This window comes from Silurus meridionalis, chromosome 5, assembly GCF_014805685.1.
Source record: "Silurus meridionalis isolate SWU-2019-XX chromosome 5, ASM1480568v1, whole genome shotgun sequence".
Taxonomy (NCBI): Eukaryota; Metazoa; Chordata; class Actinopteri; order Siluriformes; family Siluridae; genus Silurus; species Silurus meridionalis.
In genome coordinates this window covers 4551892-4573121 of record NC_060888.1, presented here as the reverse complement: position 1 = coordinate 4573121, position 21230 = coordinate 4551892, and the positions used below count along the sequence as shown (strand labels likewise).

At 40.2% G+C, this 21230-nt stretch overlaps 2 protein-coding genes across 7 annotated transcripts in view; both read right to left on the bottom strand.

The window, feature by feature from the left end:
* Positions 1–224: 224 nt before the first annotated feature.
* On the bottom strand, positions 225–13088 carry tapt1a (transmembrane anterior posterior transformation 1a). Of its 4 annotated transcripts, none has more exons than XM_046849268.1 (15): positions 12837–13088; positions 10617–10765; positions 10044–10162; positions 9775–9807; positions 7491–7653; positions 6687–6822; positions 6507–6604; positions 5435–5504; positions 3289–3369; positions 2500–2609; positions 1692–1751; positions 1539–1607; positions 1375–1451; positions 1139–1302; positions 225–1053 (listed from the first exon to the last, which is right to left on the bottom strand). In XM_046849268.1, exons 1-15 carry the CDS (start codon positions 13018–13020, stop codon positions 797–799), a joined length of 1770 nt encoding a protein of 589 aa, XP_046705224.1. In that variant the 5' UTR covers positions 13021–13088; the 3' UTR covers positions 225–796. The 4 variants fall into 4 exon arrangements, with proteins under 4 accessions (XP_046705224.1, XP_046705226.1, XP_046705227.1 ...); XM_046849270.1 differs by having other exon boundaries at positions 7491–7650; XM_046849271.1 differs by lacking the exon at positions 9775–9807 and having other exon boundaries at positions 12837–13087.
* Positions 13089–15415: 2327 nt separating this feature from the next.
* Positions 15416–21230, bottom strand: part of ldb2a (LIM domain binding 2a) — an 81262-nt gene continuing 75447 nt past the window's right edge. For all 3 annotated transcript variants that reach the window (XM_046849273.1, XM_046849275.1, XM_046849274.1), the window contains exon 9: positions 15416–17375. In XM_046849273.1, the coding sequence (XP_046705229.1) occupies positions 17145–17375 (231 nt within the window). In that variant the 3' untranslated portion in view covers positions 15416–17144. The remainder of the gene's footprint in view (positions 17376–21230) is intronic.

Here is a 21230-nt window from a genome sequence, read left to right as displayed (position 1 = left end):
TGTTATTTCGAACGAGTCTGATTTTTTTTTGAAGCCAGAAGTTAAGCTCCATCAAGTTTTCCTCAAAAGAAAAGAAAGAAAAAATAAGAATTTGGTACTGTTCATCAACAACTTAACAGTAAAGCTGCTGTAACACAAGCGTTAATAGGAACTCAATTCTTAGCTGCAATATCCCACAACATTAAAAATAACTGTAAACAGATTAAAAAAAAACAAAAAAAAGCTACAGCTGACATTATTTAATACATAAAAATGTTGGGGAATGCTGGAATATTGCTGTAGTATAAGAGAAACAAACACCACCTTGAAAGAGAAAGTTCTTAAATATTATGTAAAACTGATGTTCCTCCAAGTAAAAAAAAATATATGCATACAAATGCATTTTTATGTATAAAATATTGCTGTTTATTTTACAGCAATATGAACCATTTTCGTCTTGGACCCCAATATATCACTGAGTTGCCTCAACTTCACATGATTTCATCATCTCTCTTGTATGGTTAGTTTTTTTTCTTCTGAAATTACGGCAGAATGTTCAGAGCAGCGCAGATCCACTGCATTGAAATACTGCGTGCTCAACTCGATTCGAGTCTGAAACAATGCAAGGGATCCTGGACCCCACCCCTATCAGGACTCTGGGTCATGTGACTCTGCCAGGCTGCCATGGACAGCGAATTCTCAGTCACTGGAATGTTCGTTACTTTTTCTCTGGACTGGTCCTGTGCATCTCGCCGCCTCTCTACCCCGGGGACGAGCGGCGTGTCCGGGTCTTGTCTCTGAGTCGGAGCTGTGGAGGTCAAAGTATGCGGTTTCCGCACAGGGTGAAGCGATCGATCTCCAGCAGGTCTTTGTTTGGCGTTCTGTGTTTCAGCTCGGTGCAGTGAGGAGTCGCGCCGCTGTCCTCCTCTGCTTTAGAGGGAATCTCTGGAGCTGACTGGCTGGTTTCCATGGCGACAGGGTTCGGGGTTGGGGAGGGGGGCTGTGGTGTGCGTGGGGTAGGTTGCTTGGTGATGGAAGTGAAGAAGGGGGTGGGACGCTGGGCTTTTGGCTTTTCTGAGAAGAGAAAGAGCAATAAAAATAGAACATATACACAACATATACACAGTAATTATGGTTCAAAATGTAACAGCTTTGCTACCTGACGGAGGAGGAGATGTAGCATGGCTGGGTGTTCTAGGGCACTTTTTCGGCGCTGGAGTTTTGGGTTTATCGAACAGCTTCTCCTCCATGTTGGCCTCTTTAACGTAGTGACAGGATTTCCCGAGCAGAACGATACTGTTCAACACCTTCAGCGTGATCATTCTGCGCAAAAAACAGTGTCGGATTAGCCCCGTGCTCACGTCAAACCAGCATTTACCGTCTTTGCCAAGTTACCCAAGGTAGAAGAGCAGCAGACTGACGGACGCGAGTGCTCCCTGGATCTTCACGGAGCTCATCACCACTCGGATCAGCTGCGAGAGACAAAGAGATGACGCGGTAGAAACGAAGCACTGCGTAATGATTCGCTTTGACTCGAAGTATTAAATGGCGAGCCTCACCAGAACCGCCAGAGGCAGTGGGATGAAGCCCATTCTCCTGGCCACTGAGTCACTGTAGTCTGTGTACGCCTGTACAAATGAGCAGCTTTATAAGCACAAACTGCAGTAAAACAGCAGCAAAAAGATCTTGGATCAGTACTAACAGACACTCACATACTGCTGCCGGCTGCTGACCAGCTCCAAGGCCAAGCTGGCTTTGTATTCACTGTACACCTGGGAAGACATGAAGATAAAGCTGATTCAAGGGACACAACCAAATGCTTGTATCAACATGATTCTGGATTCAATATAACGTTTAAATCGGATGGTAAATGTGACCACTGTGTGCAGGAACTTGAGGATTGTAGTCTGCATACAGAAGCAGTAAATCTATTCAGATTTGAAAAAATGCTGTAGCAAAGCTAATAAACATAAGGACAAACTGTCCAAAGTTGTTTTTTGATTTGTTTTAGCTGCTCGTTTGACCAGGGCTGAAGATATCATCTCCCGAGGAGGACAAGAGACTTCTCTAGATTTTATAGTTCTATTTAAAATCTAGTGAACTGATATATATCACATGAACAATACAGCACAGTGAAATTCTTCCTTCACATATCCTGGTGTTAGGAAGCTGATGTCGGAGCGCAGGGGCAACCGTGTTACAGCGCCCCTGGAGCACAGAGGGTTAAGGGCCTTGCTCAAGGGCCCCATAGAGCAGCAGCTTGGCGATACCGGGGCTTGAATCCCAGACATTCTGATCACTAACCCAGAGCCTTAACACTACTGAGTTACTGAGTAACAATAAGTGGACAAACACTAAACTAGAAAGCACCAATACGAGTCTCTGTAGTTCAATATTGCAATTTTTTGTACATTTTGGCAATTTTTCTTTTTCTTTTCAATTTCAACTGTGTGTTTGATGTTGTAAATTGTGATGGTGTGTGACGGGAAAACAGCTCATCTGGATGTAAACTTTGCTCACGTCCGCTGTGATGTCGTTGAATTTGGTGATAAACGCGTGCTTCACGACGTCCACAGTCACTTCCGAGGCCACCACCATGATGACGTCTGGAAGCAGGACCCACAGGTGATCTGAAACAAACAAACAAACAAAAAAGGTTAATGCGAGAGGCTTCAAGATTAAGAAATCATGACGTTTTATTGCACGTGATTGTGATCAGATTTTAATAATGATTATAAGAGTGATCGCGAGATACATTATTATTGGTTTAGTGTTAGATTCCGTGTGGGAGCTGTTACTGTGGAAACAATAGTGTACCATATAATTAGAATTATTTTCATGAAATTGTTGTATTTTATTGACATCACCAATCCAGCCAATCAGAATTAAGCAGTTAAATATCCAATAATAATAATAATAATAATAATAATAATAATAATAATAATAATACAAAATAAAAATAAAATAGCCTGTGACACCTGACATTTCTAGCCATATGTGGTTCTTCCATAATTGTAAAAGATTTCTTTGGATTTTCCCTTCACTTGAACTAGAAGACCAAAACCTGTTCAAGCATGACATTTCCTCTCCACTGCTTCTCTCTCTACTCATCTTGAGGCTGCACCAGCTCCAGTTGTGTCCCACCTCATGAAGATTATGGACCAAAGAGTAGTTGCCGACCCCCCAAACCTTTTTTTGTCCATATAGTGTATATAAAATATAAATGAAGCTGTGACCTCAACACTAAACACACAAGATTCTGCCCAGTCCAGATTTGATTTCAGATAAGAAACGATTACATGTCCAGACCTGACTTCCAGGAGAACTGCTCCATGTTCCTCAGACACACAATCAGGAGCAGGATACAGTTGGTGAAGCGTTCCTTGATGTCTGCAGACCAGAGAGCAGAAAAAAGCCATCAGTAACCTCATACCACGGCTATAAAAAAATCATTAGGAGCAGAAAAACTTTTACATATAAATATCACAAATATATTTAATATTTAATATATTTATATAATATATATATATATAAAAAAAAAAAATTCAATCTTAAGTGAAATAGTAGTACAAGTTAAATTGTCTGCTCGGGGACGTAAATGAAGTTTTATAAAAAGGTTTTTATAAAAAATAATCTCCCTCCGAATTATTTTATATAGATGTTTTTGATAATAAATTTGCCTTCCAAACTAAAAATTTCCCTCAGTTATTAATAGAGGTCGAGGCACTGATAGTTACAGATAGTTTTTCCGGCTTCTGGGTCACTGTCATTACAAGAGCGGCCTCTAGAGGTGGATCACTAACGCCACATGCTGGTTGTTTTTACATGCGAGACTGCGCGCTGCACAGAGAGCACTATGATATTAATTATTTATAATTTATTAATTATATAATTATGAATTCATATTTTCATATTCAGTACTGTTTTTTATTTTTTAAATAAAGTTCAGTACCAATTTATACGAGCCAACCAAGCTATCAATAAAATCCACGATACGACCTCTACAACAAACTGTGTGCTGTGTGAAATAAAACACTGGTCAGTCTGAGTAACGTTCAGTGACATACAACCACGACGCACCACAAGGTGCCACAGTAGATCATCTCTGCCTGCGGCCATCAACAGCTACTCCACCATATAGATGTTAAAGTTGTATTAATAGATTTTCATGCCACACATAGTGATCAATAAATTATTCTCATAAAACCAAACAAAAAAGCTTGCAAACTAGGCTTTCTGCTCACACAGAATCAGCGTCAGGAAATTTAGCTAGCGTGTTTACGAGAAGAACAGCAGAATGGGAACATTAGAAGGGGAAATTGCAGGCAGCAGTGAATAGAAGCTGATTGCAGCACATCTGTTATTGGAGCTGGAGGAGGGAGAGATGGAGAGAGGGGAGAGAGAGAGAGAGAGAGAGAGAGAGAGAGAGAGAGAGAGAGAGAGAGAGAGAGAGAGAGAGACTCTCTGACCCGTACACAGCCTGTCAGCACCAGTGTGTGTGTTATTGCTGCTTTCATGTGTCTGACATTTCACACACACGGCTGAGACTCAGGATTAGAGATGGGCATCTCAATAATTTGGCGCAAAAGACATGATTTCTAACGATGCCTAAAAGTTATTTTATTACTGCTAAACCTTAGTACTGCAGATTACAAATTCCTATAAGGAAACGCACACAAAGCACATTTTTGAGAGATCTCCTCAGCATACCAGAGCACATCATATTTGAAACAGCAAGATCTCAGGAGCACAACAGAATGTCATTTAGCATCCCTAGCAATTAGACTAACGTATCTATCGCCTACTTCACCTGATCCACCGTAGTGGAGGGCAAGAAATCCTTTTATATAAATTTAGCGACACCACATTGACACTCTGGAGGCTTTTCATGGGTCACCCTCTCACACATCGCTATAGTGAATGGGCTGCTCCTGGGTTTCCTCACTGACGGTGAAAGACTTTTCTATCCAAATGTTTCTTGTGTTGCGTACAACAAACAGCTATTTAACTGTTAAAATGAGACAGAAAGAGCTCATCTGAGCAGATGAGATTTGAGGCATGATTTAAAAGTGGTCAGACGGCGTGAGGTAACTAAAGCATGTACAAGAACAGCTGTCGAACTGGATGTGAGGAACGGATGAAGATGGCTGATGTCATGAAGATGGAAGCACGCAGACCGAGTAATATCATTCACATGCTTTTACAAAAGACAATGTACTATCAATGACGACGCCCAGACTCTTAACCTGAGAAGATGAGGAGATTATGGAGTTATCAATTGAAAGTAAGAGAATATTAAAAAACTGATGTGTCCCTAATAACTACTAGGACTAACTAAAGCCTTATTACTTAATGAATGTTGCGTTCACCATGCAGGATAGACGTCAAGATGTTTAACATACGGTTATTCATTATAAATCTGGCAGCCGGATCGGGTTGAATGTAACGCACTTACCGCTGTTCGACATCTGAAAGAGGTTATTTTTCTCAAACTTTTTAAAGACGCTTCCTTTGATCTCCACGAACTGAAACAGATAAAAGAATACAAGAGGGAATATAAACTCTCGCAGCATCACTGTAACTGCTCTGTAATCAGTTCTGATTGGCTGAGCAACAGTTGTTCCAGTGATTGGTCAGAAGGTGTGCGTTCTTTCAGCAGTAGAGCAAAATGAGTTCTGGCTGCAACAAACTGATAAACCATTGTTTCTATAGTAACAGAAAGAGACAGCGAGAGAGAGAGAGAGAGAGAGAGGAGAGAGAGAGAGAGAGAGAGAGAGCGGGAGAGAGTGACAGGCAGACAGACAGATACAGAGAGAGACAGACAGACAGACAGACAGATACAGAGAGAGAGAGAGAGAGAGAGAGAGAGAGAGAGAGAGAGAGAGAGAGGAGAGAGAGAGAGACAGATTGACAGACAGAGCAATAGAGAGAGAGAGAGAGAGAGAGAGAGAGACACACAGGCAGAAACAGAGACAGAGACAGAGAGACAGAAAGGGGACAGATAGAGAGAGAGAGAGAGAGAGAGAGACAGACAAACAGACAGACAGAGAGCAATAGAGAGAGACACACACAGGCAAAAACACACAGAGAGAGAGAGAGAGAGAGAGAGAGAGAGAGAGAGAGAGAGCGAGCGAAAGCGAAAGAGAGACACACACACACAGACAGAAAAAGAGAGAGACAAAAAGGGGGACATATAGAGAGAGACAGAAAGAAAGAAAGAGAGAGACAGAGAGAGAGCGGGAGAGAGAGATGAGACAATCTAGCTAGTGTTACACACCTTTGTGTGTGTTTTGTCTCGATGTAATACACAAATACAGTTTTCAGACACAGTGTTCGGATGTTGAATTTTGAAAGTGTTTCGACTTTCGATAAAATTGTAGCACATTGTAGAGAATCTGATTATTGGCTGAATGAGTCACATGACTCGTAGCTATTAATAGTCTATAGACATTTTGTGGGCTGTAAAATCTCCAACGTGGACTTTCCAAACAAACTGTTACTCTCGCAATGTGTGTGTGTGTTCTCACATTGTTGGACATCATGATGGTCAGCAGAGACTTGTTGTGGGAGTTGAAGGCCACGTTTAACGTAGACGCCTGGACCATGATGAGGATGGCATGCAGAACTGCAGCGACTGTTCAGGAAAACGACTTTCACAAGAGAACATCAACAACACAATCATGCACTGCTGCACATTAAAAGGATACAGACATAAAAAACAGCCATGATGAAATGTGGAATGACTCCAATGTGAGATCTTTTCCTGGGCTTCGGCTCCGTTGCCGTCCAGTACAGAGCGTCTAGAATGTCCTGGCCGAAGGAGGAGATGAGACGATCTGCCACCTGAGGGAATAAAACGGCTTTTAAATACATATTTGGGCTCGTTGTAAAGAGAAATTAGAAGCTGCTGTAATCTCTGATACCATTTTCTTTTGCTAATTTCTTTGCAACCGGTGCATTTTTGCATAGGCTTCAGTTTTATCCACTATAATTTGACCAGCATGTGAAAAGCCAGTTCGGAGACGCTACAACACAACTCAACTCCACCAGCGTTAGAGGAGATAATGAGGTGGTGATGGAGGAATGAGGAAATATTAGTTTAGCGCCCCCTGCTGTGGCTTCCTGTAGCATTAACAAATATTACATTAAAAATGTAATTTTTTTAGTTTATTGTGTTATATTTTTTGTTAAACAGTGAATGTTTAACACAGTAAAAAGGTTTACAGACGGAGAAAATACATTTTACGACTGCTGACTTCTGAAGCTGACGCTCGTTTCTTCTATCCCGAGTCTGCTTTAATGTGGTTTGTGCTCTTAGGCTACCTACTGCCTCACTTACAGACTGCTCCAGATAGAACAAATCCAAAATGAATTAATGAAGGAGAAGAAAAGAGCAAATCCAAAAACAAATGAATAAATCAGTAAAAAAAAGAACAAATGAACATCCTCCATCATTCCTATTACGGTAAGGTCATTCGCCCTCTGGGCTGGACGTTGTAGCCATTGCTTACCTCCAGCATGTTGTAGATTATGTAGAGTTTGATGACGGACTGTCCTCGGATTAGGTGGTACATCATGGCATAATCCACGTAGTGCATCATGGAGCAGCACAGCACCATGATCAGGCCCTTCAGCAGGTCACACACCTGGGATGGCTGCAGAAACCGTGAGCTGCTGAGAACACAAACACACAAACACACACACAAAATGTTATATACACTGTGTAGACATAACATTTATTAACAGGGTCGGTCCATCTTCAGTAGTCCAATACAGGTTGCTTGATAATTATTTTGCATGACTACCTTATTACCTGTCTGGACGTCTGTCTGTCTGTCTGCCTGTCTGTCTGCCTGCCTGTCAAAAAGTGCACTTTCTTCTAGGTTTCTACAGGTTTTACAAAGTCAAATTTAAACTTTAAGAACATAAAGAATTAAATTTAATACTTATGTCACAACATCAAAGACACACAAATACGTTGTTAGCAACTGTAAGAAGCATTTTCATGCGCGTCAGAGGCAGCGTTTACATGGACATCGGAAAAATGTTTAAAAAGATTCAAGACCTAGAACAGCCAAGACTTTTTGGAATTTCTTTTAAACTTTTTAAACCCTGTTTCTTGTCCCCATCGAATAAAGACTCAAACCTAAAACGTTCAGCATGCACAATATTATTTTTATTAAAGAAATAATAATAATAAAACAGACTCAATATAAATTTGACCCTAAAAGTGGTACAGTCTTAAGCATTACATCAGGACCTAAATTCTATGTTTAATGTAAATATAAAGAATGTAAAAAAAATATATATAAAAATGTAGTGTATATTTTCCACTGTAGACTGTAATGCGCTCTAGAAATCAGCTTTTGCTCCAAGGAAACTGAAACTGAGGTTTCTGGTAAAAGCTGTGTAATCACTTTACAATGATTGGATCACTTGAGATGGACTGACCCAACATCATCCATCACATTTTTAGATTTCTTTACATATGCAGGTGTGTTTGTACGATAAATGACACACGGAACGTCGCACAGAACACGATCCTCATGCAGATGACACTCGGATGCTTCTGTAGTGAACAGACAGACAGTATGTTAAGAAAACAGAAGGAGCTCAGAGGAGCTCCAGACCACTAGCTTCACTCTGTTCTCAGGAACTGAAAAGAGAAAAACAGAAGTTTTGCTTCCTGCTATTTTTGGAAACTGGGATTTACACAGCAGAGAATTCAGCTGTCACGTTTAAGAAAAGTGTTGCGTTTTTTTTCACTGCAGATAGAAAACCTGAAGAAAACGTTCCATTTGAGCGATTTTCAGTTCGGTTTGTCAGCAGGATTATTGTGTATGTATGTAACTTTTCGTGCTGTAGCACGGCGTACCCAAAAGCAGTATAAAGAGGTTTCGGTTTTGGACATCTTTGTGCACAAGGGACAAGGCTGAAATGCTTTAATGGATGACCGTGATCTTCGTGCTCTCACATGGCACTGCATGGGCTCATTACCACCTCCAGAAATCATGTCTTTAAACACAGTTCACCATGTCATCCACAAAAGCTGGTTAAACCTCTATCGTGCAAAAAAGTCGTCACGTCCTCCGGACTAAAGAGGAGGAGACCATTCAGCTCAGTTCCAAATCCTGCCTCTCTGATGGTATGAGAATGAATTAGTGCCTGTGGAATGGGCAGCTTGCACAACTGGAAAGGGTCCATCAATGCTGAATGGTACATGCAGGTTTTAGAGTAGCAAATGCTTCAATCCAGACGATGTCTATTTCAAGAACGGCCTTGCATACTGCATCTATGGCAACAGCATGGTAGTGCTGAACTGGCCTGCCTGCAGTCTTGACCTTTTACCAATTAAAAGCATTTGGCGCATCTTGAAACGAAACCCAGGACTGTTGAGCAATGAGAATCCTGTATCAGGCAGACATTGGACAACGTTCCCCTCCCAAAACTTTGGCAACTGGTTTCCAGTTTTCAGACATTTACAGACTGTTGTTTAAAGATGATGTGATGGTGCACAGTGGTAAACGTGGGTCTGGTTCAACTTTTTGAAACCTGATGCTGCCATCAATTTCAAAATCGACTTTTTCCTTGAAAAAGTACACTTTATGTATGTTCTATTGTAAATAAAATATGGGTCGATGGGATTTGCAAATCATCACATTCTGTTTTTATGTACATTTTAGACAGCAACTGTTTGGGAATTGGGGTTGTACTTCGGAGAATGAAAAATTGAATGATCAGATGAAGGGACGAAGGATTGAATGAATGAATTTATGGTTGATCATGGCATCCTACCTGCTCCTTCTGCAGTAGGGGCACACATGTGCCCTGAGAAAGAATATAACAAGAAAAAAAAAATGATGGCATATTAGAGCTCAGACGTACAAAATTACATATTTTTGAATAAAATACGATATATGGAAGAGCAATTAGTTATTACTGATAGTTTTTTATTTTTTTATAAACAATTTGGGTCTAAAGTATAGCTATAATAGAGTGTTTGAGGGAAAAGTAAAGCCTCTGTGTTCTTGTTTATGTGTGTGTATGTATATACGTATATATACCCGAGGCCACAGCAGGGGATGGTCAGCAGTCTGAGGAAGGCAAGCAGGGTTCGGAGGGGGAGTAGAGTGAACACGTAGAGGAACGCGTCGAGGCACAGGAAGCAGCCGAACATCATGAGCTGCGTGAGAGAGAGACGAAGAGAGATCTTCCTGTCAGGACGCTTCACATTAAACACTCTCAAAGTTACAACAGAGTCAAATTCACTTGGAAACACGCATACAGGGTTACAAAGTTAGAATCGATAGAACCGCATCATGTAGTCACTTGTGCACATCATAAAAGCATTTCTCATTGCCTCAACTGTGTAATCCCATGCCGGAAAAAGATCACGCCTCCATAAAGCATGGGAGTCTTGTGCAATTTTATTGAATGCCACGTAGTTCGAAAAGTTCACACTTGCGTCTCAAGTCCTGTCTGTGTTCTGTAAACGTACCGTGTGTGAGCTTTCAGTCTCTGAATGACTATCGAAACTACAGTGTTCATTACAATGAGTGATGACACACTGAGGCATGACCTCAGATTGTGTGTGTGTGTGTGTAAGAGAAACAGATAATGGAACGGGGTGTTCGCACCTTCTCCAGTTCTTTAGGGATCCTCATGCACGTGTAGACTCTTTCCCTGCGCTCGGTGTACTTGGCCTCGTTGTGCTCTAGGAAGTAGCCTCGGGTCAACTCGGCACACATGAACCTCAGGAGAGACGGCTCGTCTGCGTCCTGTTTGTCTGTTCGGAGAAAAAGTTTCACATTCAGCGCACTGTTCAGCTCAGGATTTTTACAGAAGGTCAGTGTTCATTCAAGGCGACGTGATTTGAAAAAAGGGTCGATTGACTCACACTCACCTGGTATAACCTCCATATTCATCTGTATAACCAACATGAGTTCTAATAGAGTCCCAGATTTTTCTGTAATGAAATTCTGGGTTGACATTCTCAGTTTAAACTTCTGATTCCTATTAAACTTCTATTTCCATTCCAGATCCACTCAGTCATCTGGAATGGCTGCTGCTGCAGTGTATTCTGGGATTAATAATGTTGAATAATGAATAACACTGGCACCAGAATCACTACGATTGATCATTATTATAATGCTGAGCATCAAAACGGTGTGATTTTGGTTTTCAGTATCTAACAAAAAAAAATTCTATTAACTTCTCAGAACTGTAATGACGCTATCAGATAAATGTCGGACAGGAATAACATGACAAATAACAAATGTTCTGCTAAAGCTAATAAATAGGGTGAATAATTAGCATGCTAACTATAGCTGGAATTAGCCAGCAAAATTAGAAGATTTTAGATCTTGAAGACATAATCTTCAAGATCGAAAAAGTTGCATGAAAATGTATCGTATTCAAATGTAAATAAATGCAAACGATTGTCTTTCTTTCGCATAGAAATGTAAATAGTTGTATGTAATCTAATCGCATTGTATTCACATTGGAATTTTAATAATTGCATTGAATTTTTGTAGAATTTTCTAAAATTGTACGTAATTGTCATGTATTTGTATAGAAACGCTAATAATTTATATATTTGCATGGATATGTACCAAATTGTATGTGACTGCATTATATTTTTGTATTTAAAATGTCAATTATTGCACGTAATTGCATTGCATAAATATATTTAAATAAAAAATCCATTTAAATGCAAATAATTGCGTGCAAGTTTATTTAAATGTAAAATATAATTATATATATATATATATATATATATATATATATATATATATATATATATATATATATATATATGCAGTGTATTTGCATAGAAATGTAAATAATTGTATTTTATTTAAATATACATAATTGTATTTGCATGAATAATTGACCGGAGACCGATGTGGGCGTGGCCTAGAAATGTCTGGCAACTGAGTAACCCAAACCCAAACCCAAACCCACTTTCCGGACCGGACTGCAGATTTTCTTAAACTTTTAATAAACTTTTGATGTTTTTGTTTGGGCATCTCTCTTTATTTGATCATTATTTCTACATAATCATTGTTATTCCTACAAATAACAAAATATTGCACCTTTAATGTTAAACGTCGCAGTGACACACACAGACACACACACAGACAGAGACAGACACAGACAGAGACAGACACACACACAGAGACAGACACACACACAGAGACAGACACACACACAGACACACACACAGACAGACAGACACACACACACACACAGAGACAGACAGACACACACACACACACACACACACACACACACAGACAGACAGACACACACACACACACAGACACACACACACACACACACAGACACACACACACAGACACAGACACACACACACACAGACACAGACAGACACACAGACACAGACACAGACACACACACACACACACACAGACACACACACACAGACACACACACAGAGAGACAGACAGACACACACAGAGACAGACACACACACAGAGACAGACACACACACAGAGACAGACACACACACAGAGACAGACACACACACACACACACAGACAGACAGACAGACGCACGCACGCACACACACACACACACAGACAGACAGACAGACAGACACACACACACACACACACACACACACACACACACACACACACACACACACACACACACACACTCTCTCTCTCTCTCTCTCTCTCTCTGAACTACTGAAATGTAATTTTAGGATGTAGACTATGCTGTAAATGATGTTAAGACCATAATAAATCATGAATCTCCATGAAAAGGAGAACTCCACTGGATTAAAGCCCTGGTGAAAGAGTCTCCACTGCACCTTCAGCCCTGATGCTCACCTGAGCCCTCGCGCCGCTCCTCCTCCGCACCCCGTCCATCATAAGAGCCCAGAGTTTCCGCCATGTCTGTTCCAGAGACGCCTTTACCGCTCCCTACCACCTTTCTCCAGGACCTCCTTCTCAGCCGCTCCGAGCTCTCCTTCTCTCGATCTTTCCCCTCAAACAAACCTCCGAAGTCCGCCATTTTTAGCTTGAAGCCTATATCCTTTGCACCCTACCCGCTTTCCGAGCACTTCCGCCTTGTTTGGTTGTTCACGCGCGTGAGAACGATCAGGTCTCAGAAAGCGGGGTGATTCTGACCAATCATGAAGAAGAAAGAGGGATGTCGGAATACGGGTGCGGTTCTACGTCATCATGTCGCGATAAGAAGACAGACCATCCAAAACATTAAAACCTGCATTTTCTCCACACGATAAATAAACAATTTTTAGTATAATAGATATAAAATCCATTTTTTCTCAATAAAAAAAAATTGAATACCCTTTAAATACATATCATTTAAATACGTTTAACTGACATACAAAAATAGAACTGACCACCAGATGGCGTAAGACGATCACATGTGACAGCCAATAGCTTAACTGTACATATTTCTATCTATCTATCTATCTATCTATCTATCTATCTATCTATCTATCTATCTATCTATCTATCTATCTATCTATCTATCTATCGATTTATGAGATTAAAATAATTTAATACGACTCTTTTGGGCATACATGTGAGAGTATGAAACCTGTATATTGTACATACACTAGATGGACAAAAACTTTGTGGACACCTGACAACTAGGTTCCTATGTGTTTTTTGAACATCCCATCCATCATTTGGTCCACGTTTGCTCTTATTATAAGCTCCACTCTTCTGGGAAGATGTTCAGCTAGATTTTAGAGTGTGCTTGTGGGGATTTGTGTGAGATTCATTTTGCCCCAGAGGCATTAGTAAAAGTCAGATGCTGATGTAGGTGATGTGAGGAGGCCTGAGGTGCAGTCAGCATTCCAATTCATCCTAAAGGTGTTCAGTAGGGTTGAGGTCAGAGCTCTATAGGCCACTCAAGACCAACCCATTTACAGGTATGGCATTTAGCAGACACCGTGTTTAATAATATGTTAAATGTTTTTTGTTTTTTTTTACAACTGGTGATAAAAAGGTATTAAGGGCCTTCCTCAGCTTGCCAGGATGGGATTCGAACTCACAACTTTAAACCTCCGATTCACAGTCTAACCCCTAAACCGCTACTACTTATTTATACCAATCTCAGCTCCATGTCTTATCAGGGCATTGTCATGATGGAGCAAATTTGAGTCTCCTTGTTTAACTGAAGGGAAAATGTCATGCTCTTATTTCCAAAACATCCTTTGTGGTAACAGTTTGGGCAAAAACTATATATTGCTGGAAAAGTTAGCTGTCCCAATACTTTTGCCAGGGGCACAATTTTAGTGCGCTGAAAATGACATGTGACAAGTATAAAGTACAGTTCTTTCTTTCTTTCTTTGTTTCTTTTTTTCTTTCTTTCTTTCTTTCTTTCTTTCTTTCTTTCTTTCTTTTTTCTTTCTTTCTTTCTTTCTTTGTATTTGTAATTTTATGTAAATAAAAATAATTGTAAGTAAATAATCCTATGTAATTGTGTTTAAATGTAAATAATTGTATTTGCATGAATAATTGACCTGAGATAGTTGTAGGCGTGGCCTATACATGTCCGAAACCCAAACCCAGACACACATTCCGGACCGGACAGCAGATTTTCAGACGGCTTTTCAGTCATTTAATAAACTTTTGAGTTTTTCTTTTTGGCATATCTCTTGATTTGACCATAATTTCTACATAGTTTTACCTATAAACAAGAAATAAAGGTCAAACCCCGCAGTGATAAACACTGAACTACTGAAAGTGTAAATTACATGTGACAAGTATAAAGTACTTTTTTTCCCCTTTCTCTTTCTTACTTTCATTCTTTCTTTTATCCATTTAATATCTATAAAATGTTTTGTCACATTACACATTCAAACTCATGATCAAACTCTTGATGTCACCCAAATGAGGATGAGGTTTCCCTTTGGGTCTGGTTCCTCTCAAGGTTTCTTCCTCATAACATCTAAGGGAGTTTTTCCGTGCCACAGTCGCCACGGCTGCTCATCAGGGATAAATACACACCATTCACCTTAACTGTTGATTTCTGTAAACCTGCTATGAGACAATGTCTGTTGTGAAAAGCGCTATACAAATAAACTTGACTTGACTTGACATTCCCAAAAAATACAAATAAAAACTTTTAAAATGTGCTTCTTTAACCAAGAAACACATTTGGAGTCATATTTATTTATTTTTTATTTTTCACAAAATCCAAGAAAATCACATTCGTTTTGCAACCTGCTCTTATATTTTCAGTGATGTACATTTCCATCATCAGCCGTATGTATACGTGAAGCTTGGAAAACACTTACCAAAAATGTTCTTTGAGGGAAATTCAGAATCAGGGTGAAACTCAACACAAACCTGTGGATTGATCACCTTTATTTTTTATGAAGTCGTTTACGAAGATTAATAACAAAATAAAAAGAGAAGGAAAGAAGATGCTATGAGTGTCCTGTAGGCCTAAGCACATTTTATTGGCACACAAAATAGCAAAGCATACATACAAGACTTTGAATATGACACGAAAACAGCTCTGCTAAATATGATACAAACGGTGCAGAGTTCTAATAATACAAGATCGGAGCACGAGAACTCCATTGTGTTGGAATTGGAAATACATTTGATCTTTGGGAGAAATAATAATAATAATAATAATAATAATAATAATAATAATAATAATCAGTCATAAAAACTATAAAAAAATTAACAAATGAACAGATGAATTATATCATTTTTGTTGAGTGTATACTAGTTCATAATTTTCACCTTCATCATCATCATCATCATCTTCATCTTCATAATTGAGGGTCACTATATATTGATAAAAAAAAAAAATTTAATACATTCACTGGACAACTGAAAGGGAAAACAGCACTACACCTGTCCAGTTCTTCTTGTTGAATTGTCTTGTTAATGAGCCATTTGACCCGACAAGGCTGGTTTGAGCTGATAGGAAAGTTACGCAATCTCAATTAAGTGCTCATAACAACCGTGTTGAGCTGAAAAGCATCTCAGAAAACGCAAGAAACCTTAATGCGGATGAGCTACCACAACAAAAGGCTTCACCTTGTTTCAATCCTGTCAGAAAAGACCCGAAATACGAAACATTTTTGCGATGCTTTTCTGCAGAACACGGTTGTAAAGCGTGACTGTTACAGGCGTAGAGGTTTTGCTAAATTAATTAGAATATCCTGTGTGTGTATATCTCTGTGCATGAGTTAGCTAATCCCAGATTAGCAATTCTTGTTCTTTCTTTTCTCATCAGGTGCACATTAGCGGGAAAAGAAACCTGAAGGTCGATTGAAAGAGCTGCCATCATGGATGAGGGTCAGTGGTTTTGGACGGGCTATACACAGCGAGCTGCGTTCATATGTGCACAGGAACGACCCTGTAGGTGTATCTAGCCTGACAAACTAGACACAACATAGCCTCGGAATAATGAATAAACAAAACAAAGAAACAAAAAAACAAAACAAAACAAAAAAACAGTTTACAGATTTTAAATATCATGCAGCAACGAGTTACAGTCCATTCTGGTGAAAGGTTTGTTAAAGGGATACAGAGGGAATATGCTTGTCCTATGTGCCTTCGATCCGAGATTGTACAAGGAGATCACAGAATATTCACAAATCCTTAAAAATAATACGTCGAGACCCAGAAAACAAAAAAAAAGATCCAGCTAGAGAAGCCTGTCCTTCCCTTAGCATTGTCCGCGTATGTTAAGATTCAGTGGTTACGTCCTAAACCGCATACTAACGTGGTACGGTATGTGGTTTAGGCTATGGAGAAAAATGTGCAAAATTAAGAAAAAAGATTTCAAAATCAATGTGAATGCAAATGTGCACCAGGTCTCAGTGGCTCTCCAATGATGGCGCATCCAACCGCAGTTACCTCGTCACTGATTGGCTGTCGTCCAGACAGGAGCCGGCATAGACATGTATTGCTACCTCAATGACCGCCTGAAGTTCATCTGAACATTATTCTTCGTCTTCATCAAAAATCCGTTAACCTCCTGAGGGCCTGTTCAGTTTCTCAGTGCTGTGTATCGCTGGACCCTTCAAAAGTCTGTGGTGAAAAAATGGTCGCCCCGGACGACGTGAGATGGAAATCAGAAGTAAAGCCAGAGAAGAAAAAAGAGAGTGTGGGGTGAGAAAAAGATAGAACCGCGTGTGGTTACTGTGAGGCCTGCGAGGCCGTGCTCTCGGGTTTGCTGTCCTGAGCCGCCGGTGGCGCTTTAGCCCAGGGGCTGCTGTTGTTGAGCGCCGGCGAGCTGGTGAAGTCGTCGTCGTCGTCAAGGCCGTTGGTGGCGTCATACTGCGTGTTCTCCAGCCGCGTGATCAGCCGCTCGTCCTCGTCTCCAAACTCGCCGCCCATCAGAGTGGGCTCGCCGACTACCATCACGTCCTGCCAATCATACCATGAAGAGGGCGGGGTTAGTGCATTTGTTTAAATAGATTTAAGGCCATGAACTATAAAAAAAATGAAGGAACTGTGGAAGTTACTCGGGGCGTTCAACCACAGAGCCACAGAGTAACGTAACGGCTGCACCTACTGTATAACCGTATGCTCTGAAGTGATTTATTCCTCACAAACTCTACCTTGCTTTGCTGATGAAGTGGCAGCACCTGCTAATCTTCTAAACTGCTAAATACAGTTGCTCAATCAGTGGCTACTCCAGTGCTGTCGATTATGCCGAAAACACTTGTTTACAAAAACACTGCGAAAAATATTTTTTAATCAAATCACTAGCCGTTCTAAACTACTCTCTCATCCTCTTTATCCCTCTCTCTTTCTCTCCACGTCTCCTGACGGTCTCCGAGGCCTCACCCACACGCTGGCTGCCGAGCTCCCGCTCCTCCTCTCCACTTCTTAATTACGCTCATTCATTAAGGTGGGCTTTTGGACTAAATCACAATATCCACATGCTGATTTGTCAATTTACATAGCTAATTAACTCATTAGCAGCGATGTTAGCGACAGGGGGAAAAAAAAAGGACTCGGCTTGCCAACGAGCCTCGAATTCTCCATCTGTTTTTTGAACGGCAACTGTCGCCCTTCACTCAGGGTGTGAAACCAGGGGCCAAGAACACACACACGTACACGCACACATGCACACACACACACACACACGGTGCAGGATCTCACAGGTTCCAGCTGGTGCTCTGACAGCAAGCTCTAATTGCTATCAAATAAGAATCGTGTCCCGCGTACTCATCTCATTTGCTTTAGCCCGTGGATAAACCTGCCGAAAGAAACACAATTCTGCCCTCCAGCACCAATTCGGAATCAGATCCTAAACCTCAAGTGACAAAGGAAAGAGGAATTATTTGTTAGAGGTCAGTGTTTTTTTTTTTGTTTTTTTTTTAGACACTTCCCTTCGTTTGTGTTTTTGCTCAACATAAGAATAAGTGCAGCTTGGGATGCTTCCACATTAACAGCCTAAAGATCCATGAAGTCACTGAGTCACTCAAGAAATATGAAGATAAATTTAGACTGCAATATCAACAGTCTACTACAATGACTCAGAACTACTGGCTGCATTATTCGTCAATCACTACACACCTTAACACTGATGAAACTATAATGAATGGACATTCTGTGCCACCCAGTTGGTGCCACTGGCTCGCTCAACAGGGACAAATGTATAATTATAAGGAACAAACTTAATGTAGGACATTAGGAGACATCCTATACAACTGTTTTGGTCCAACTTTGTGGTAATGGTTTGGGGAAGAACCTCATATGGTTGGGAAAGTCCAGTGTACAGATGCCATTGTCACTGTTACTGTTTTTGGTTTGTTATTGTCACTGTTATTGTTTTTGGTTTGTTATTGTCATACCTCATTACATTTTGTACTTCCCTTTTGCACATCTAAATATATTTGCACAATTTGATATCTACCACTTTACCATGATCTAATATATTTTCCCATAGCTTCTACTATTTTTTTGTCTCATATTTTATATTTACAGTCCCTTGACTCTAATGCGCAAATTTGTGAGCAACCGATCAGGTTCAAATTTCACTGCAAGTTTTATCCTGACATTTTAACATTATGACCGGTGAGGTGAATAACACTGATGACATTTCGTCCTCAAAGTTGAGGTGTTAGTAGCAGGAGAAATGGGTGAGTGTAAGGGTTTGAGCAAGTTGGACAAATTGTGACGGCTAGACGACTGGGGCAGAGCATCTCCGAACAGCTCTTGTGGGCTGTTCCTGGTCTGTAGTGGTCAGTATCTATTAAAAGTGGTCCAAGGAAGGAACAGTGGTGAACCGGTGACAAAGTCATGGCCGGCCAAGGCTCATTGATGCACGAGCTACTGTAGCTCAAACTGCTGTTTCTGATAGAAAGGTGTCTACAATGAATACACAGTGAATCGCAGTTTGTTGTGTATGGTGCAGGTGGTCATAATGCTATGCCTGATCTGTATCTATTTCTGTTACTAGCCAAAATTCTACTGTAGGTTCCAGCTTATTATACAAATTATTATTATTGCTTTTTTATTTTATTTTATTTGATAAGGCCGAAAAATAATGAACCTCTCACAACCCTAGCCATGGTGAAGTACATTCAAAATGAGGTTCACGGATTAAATTGTTTATTTTAAACTGTGTCAGTACAATCTTACTACAGAAATCTTAATCCTATAGACGTATAACAAATTCTCCTCAGAGCTCACTCTTCTCTTTTCAAAATTTACGCCTAAATCAGAATCAGTGTTATTGGCCAAGTGTGCTGACACACACAAAGCATTTGGTTTCTGCTGTTGGTGACTTTTAGAAGTACAGGCATAAATAACAAATCTATACATTTATCTTATATTCTTGCGCAATCAAATTTCTTTAGTTTTAAACCGCTATTTCTATGTAGGACGGAGTGTTTAGTTGCGTATCAGTACTGCAAAACCACACAACGCTGTGATGCAGCACTAGGGGGCACTGTTGAAACAGGGTTCGCTCCACGTCTGCCTCGCGCCGATCCGCTGGGCGATCACGTGACCGGCTCATTGTGATTGGGCTCACGTCTAGGAGTGCTCATTGCTGTACAACTGCACAGACAAAACCAAACGTTCACGCTACATATGTAAGCAGCATGTAGTTCTCGGCGAAGCATGGGCTCGGATCCACAGGCTCCGTGTTTCGCTTGAAGATGGAGGGGGCCGAGTGTTCCGTGACACACTCCCACTCAGATATATATACTGATAACAAGAGCTGGCACCGCTTCAGTGGCTCACACCAACACTTTTCTCACTCTGTGTATGTGTGTGTGTGCCATGTAAGTGTGCGCCCATGTTCTTTCCAGAGCGAGTAGGACTTTCCCGCAATTAAAGTCGTTCCTACAGCGAAAGGAACGGAGCTCGAAGAGGACAAAACAGCCAGGCACTGGTGTAAATTAACGTCACATGTTTCGTATGTTTCGTGTCGCGTTATTATTGCTAGCCGACAGATTAGCCAGTGCGCTTTTTTCTTAGCTGCTAGCTGCTACATCCTAATAAGCTGTAGCTTTTTTTTTTAATGCTGCTTGTTAGTATGTTTTTTTCACAGTGCAAACTCACTTGGATGCTAATATACTCATTGCATTAGCCATTATAATCAATTCAAAACAGCCAAAAGTGCAGGTTTGAAATGTGTGACCAGACTTTTCGCAGTCATCGAAACAAATCCGCTATCATGTAGATCTATCATGTGAAAATATATACATAGGAACATTTACTGTTGAGTTTTTTGGCCCAGAAATGATCTGATTCCCTTTTTTCTAAAAGACATCTCACACGGCAGAGAGGACTGGAGCTGAATGGTTCAGGGGAAAGAAATAGACTTGCTGTTTTAAATGCTAATGCAAAGCTCCTTGAAGGTAGAACAAAAGCTAAAATAATACAAACCTCCCTTTAGGTATTAATAAGAACTTTATCCAAATATCTACAACTAGCTGAAGATTTTTTCTCAGATGTTCCACTCCAGCTAAAGAGGTCTGACCAAAACGATAAACTTTTTCTATGTTGGATTATATAGTGAAAGTGTAGTGTACATTTTATCCATTTATAGATACATAACCTTATTTTTCCTTATGATCATCTTTTATAGATTGATTACATTAACATTTACATTTTACCAGTGAACACTGATTTTCTTTCTATTAAAGTAAATAGAGTAAGTAATAAAAACTCAACCTGTTGCGTTGCCGAATCACAATCCTTACTGAAATTTCTTATTTCTGACGCTGGAGTCTCAAGTTTCAAAAAATATTACATAAACTT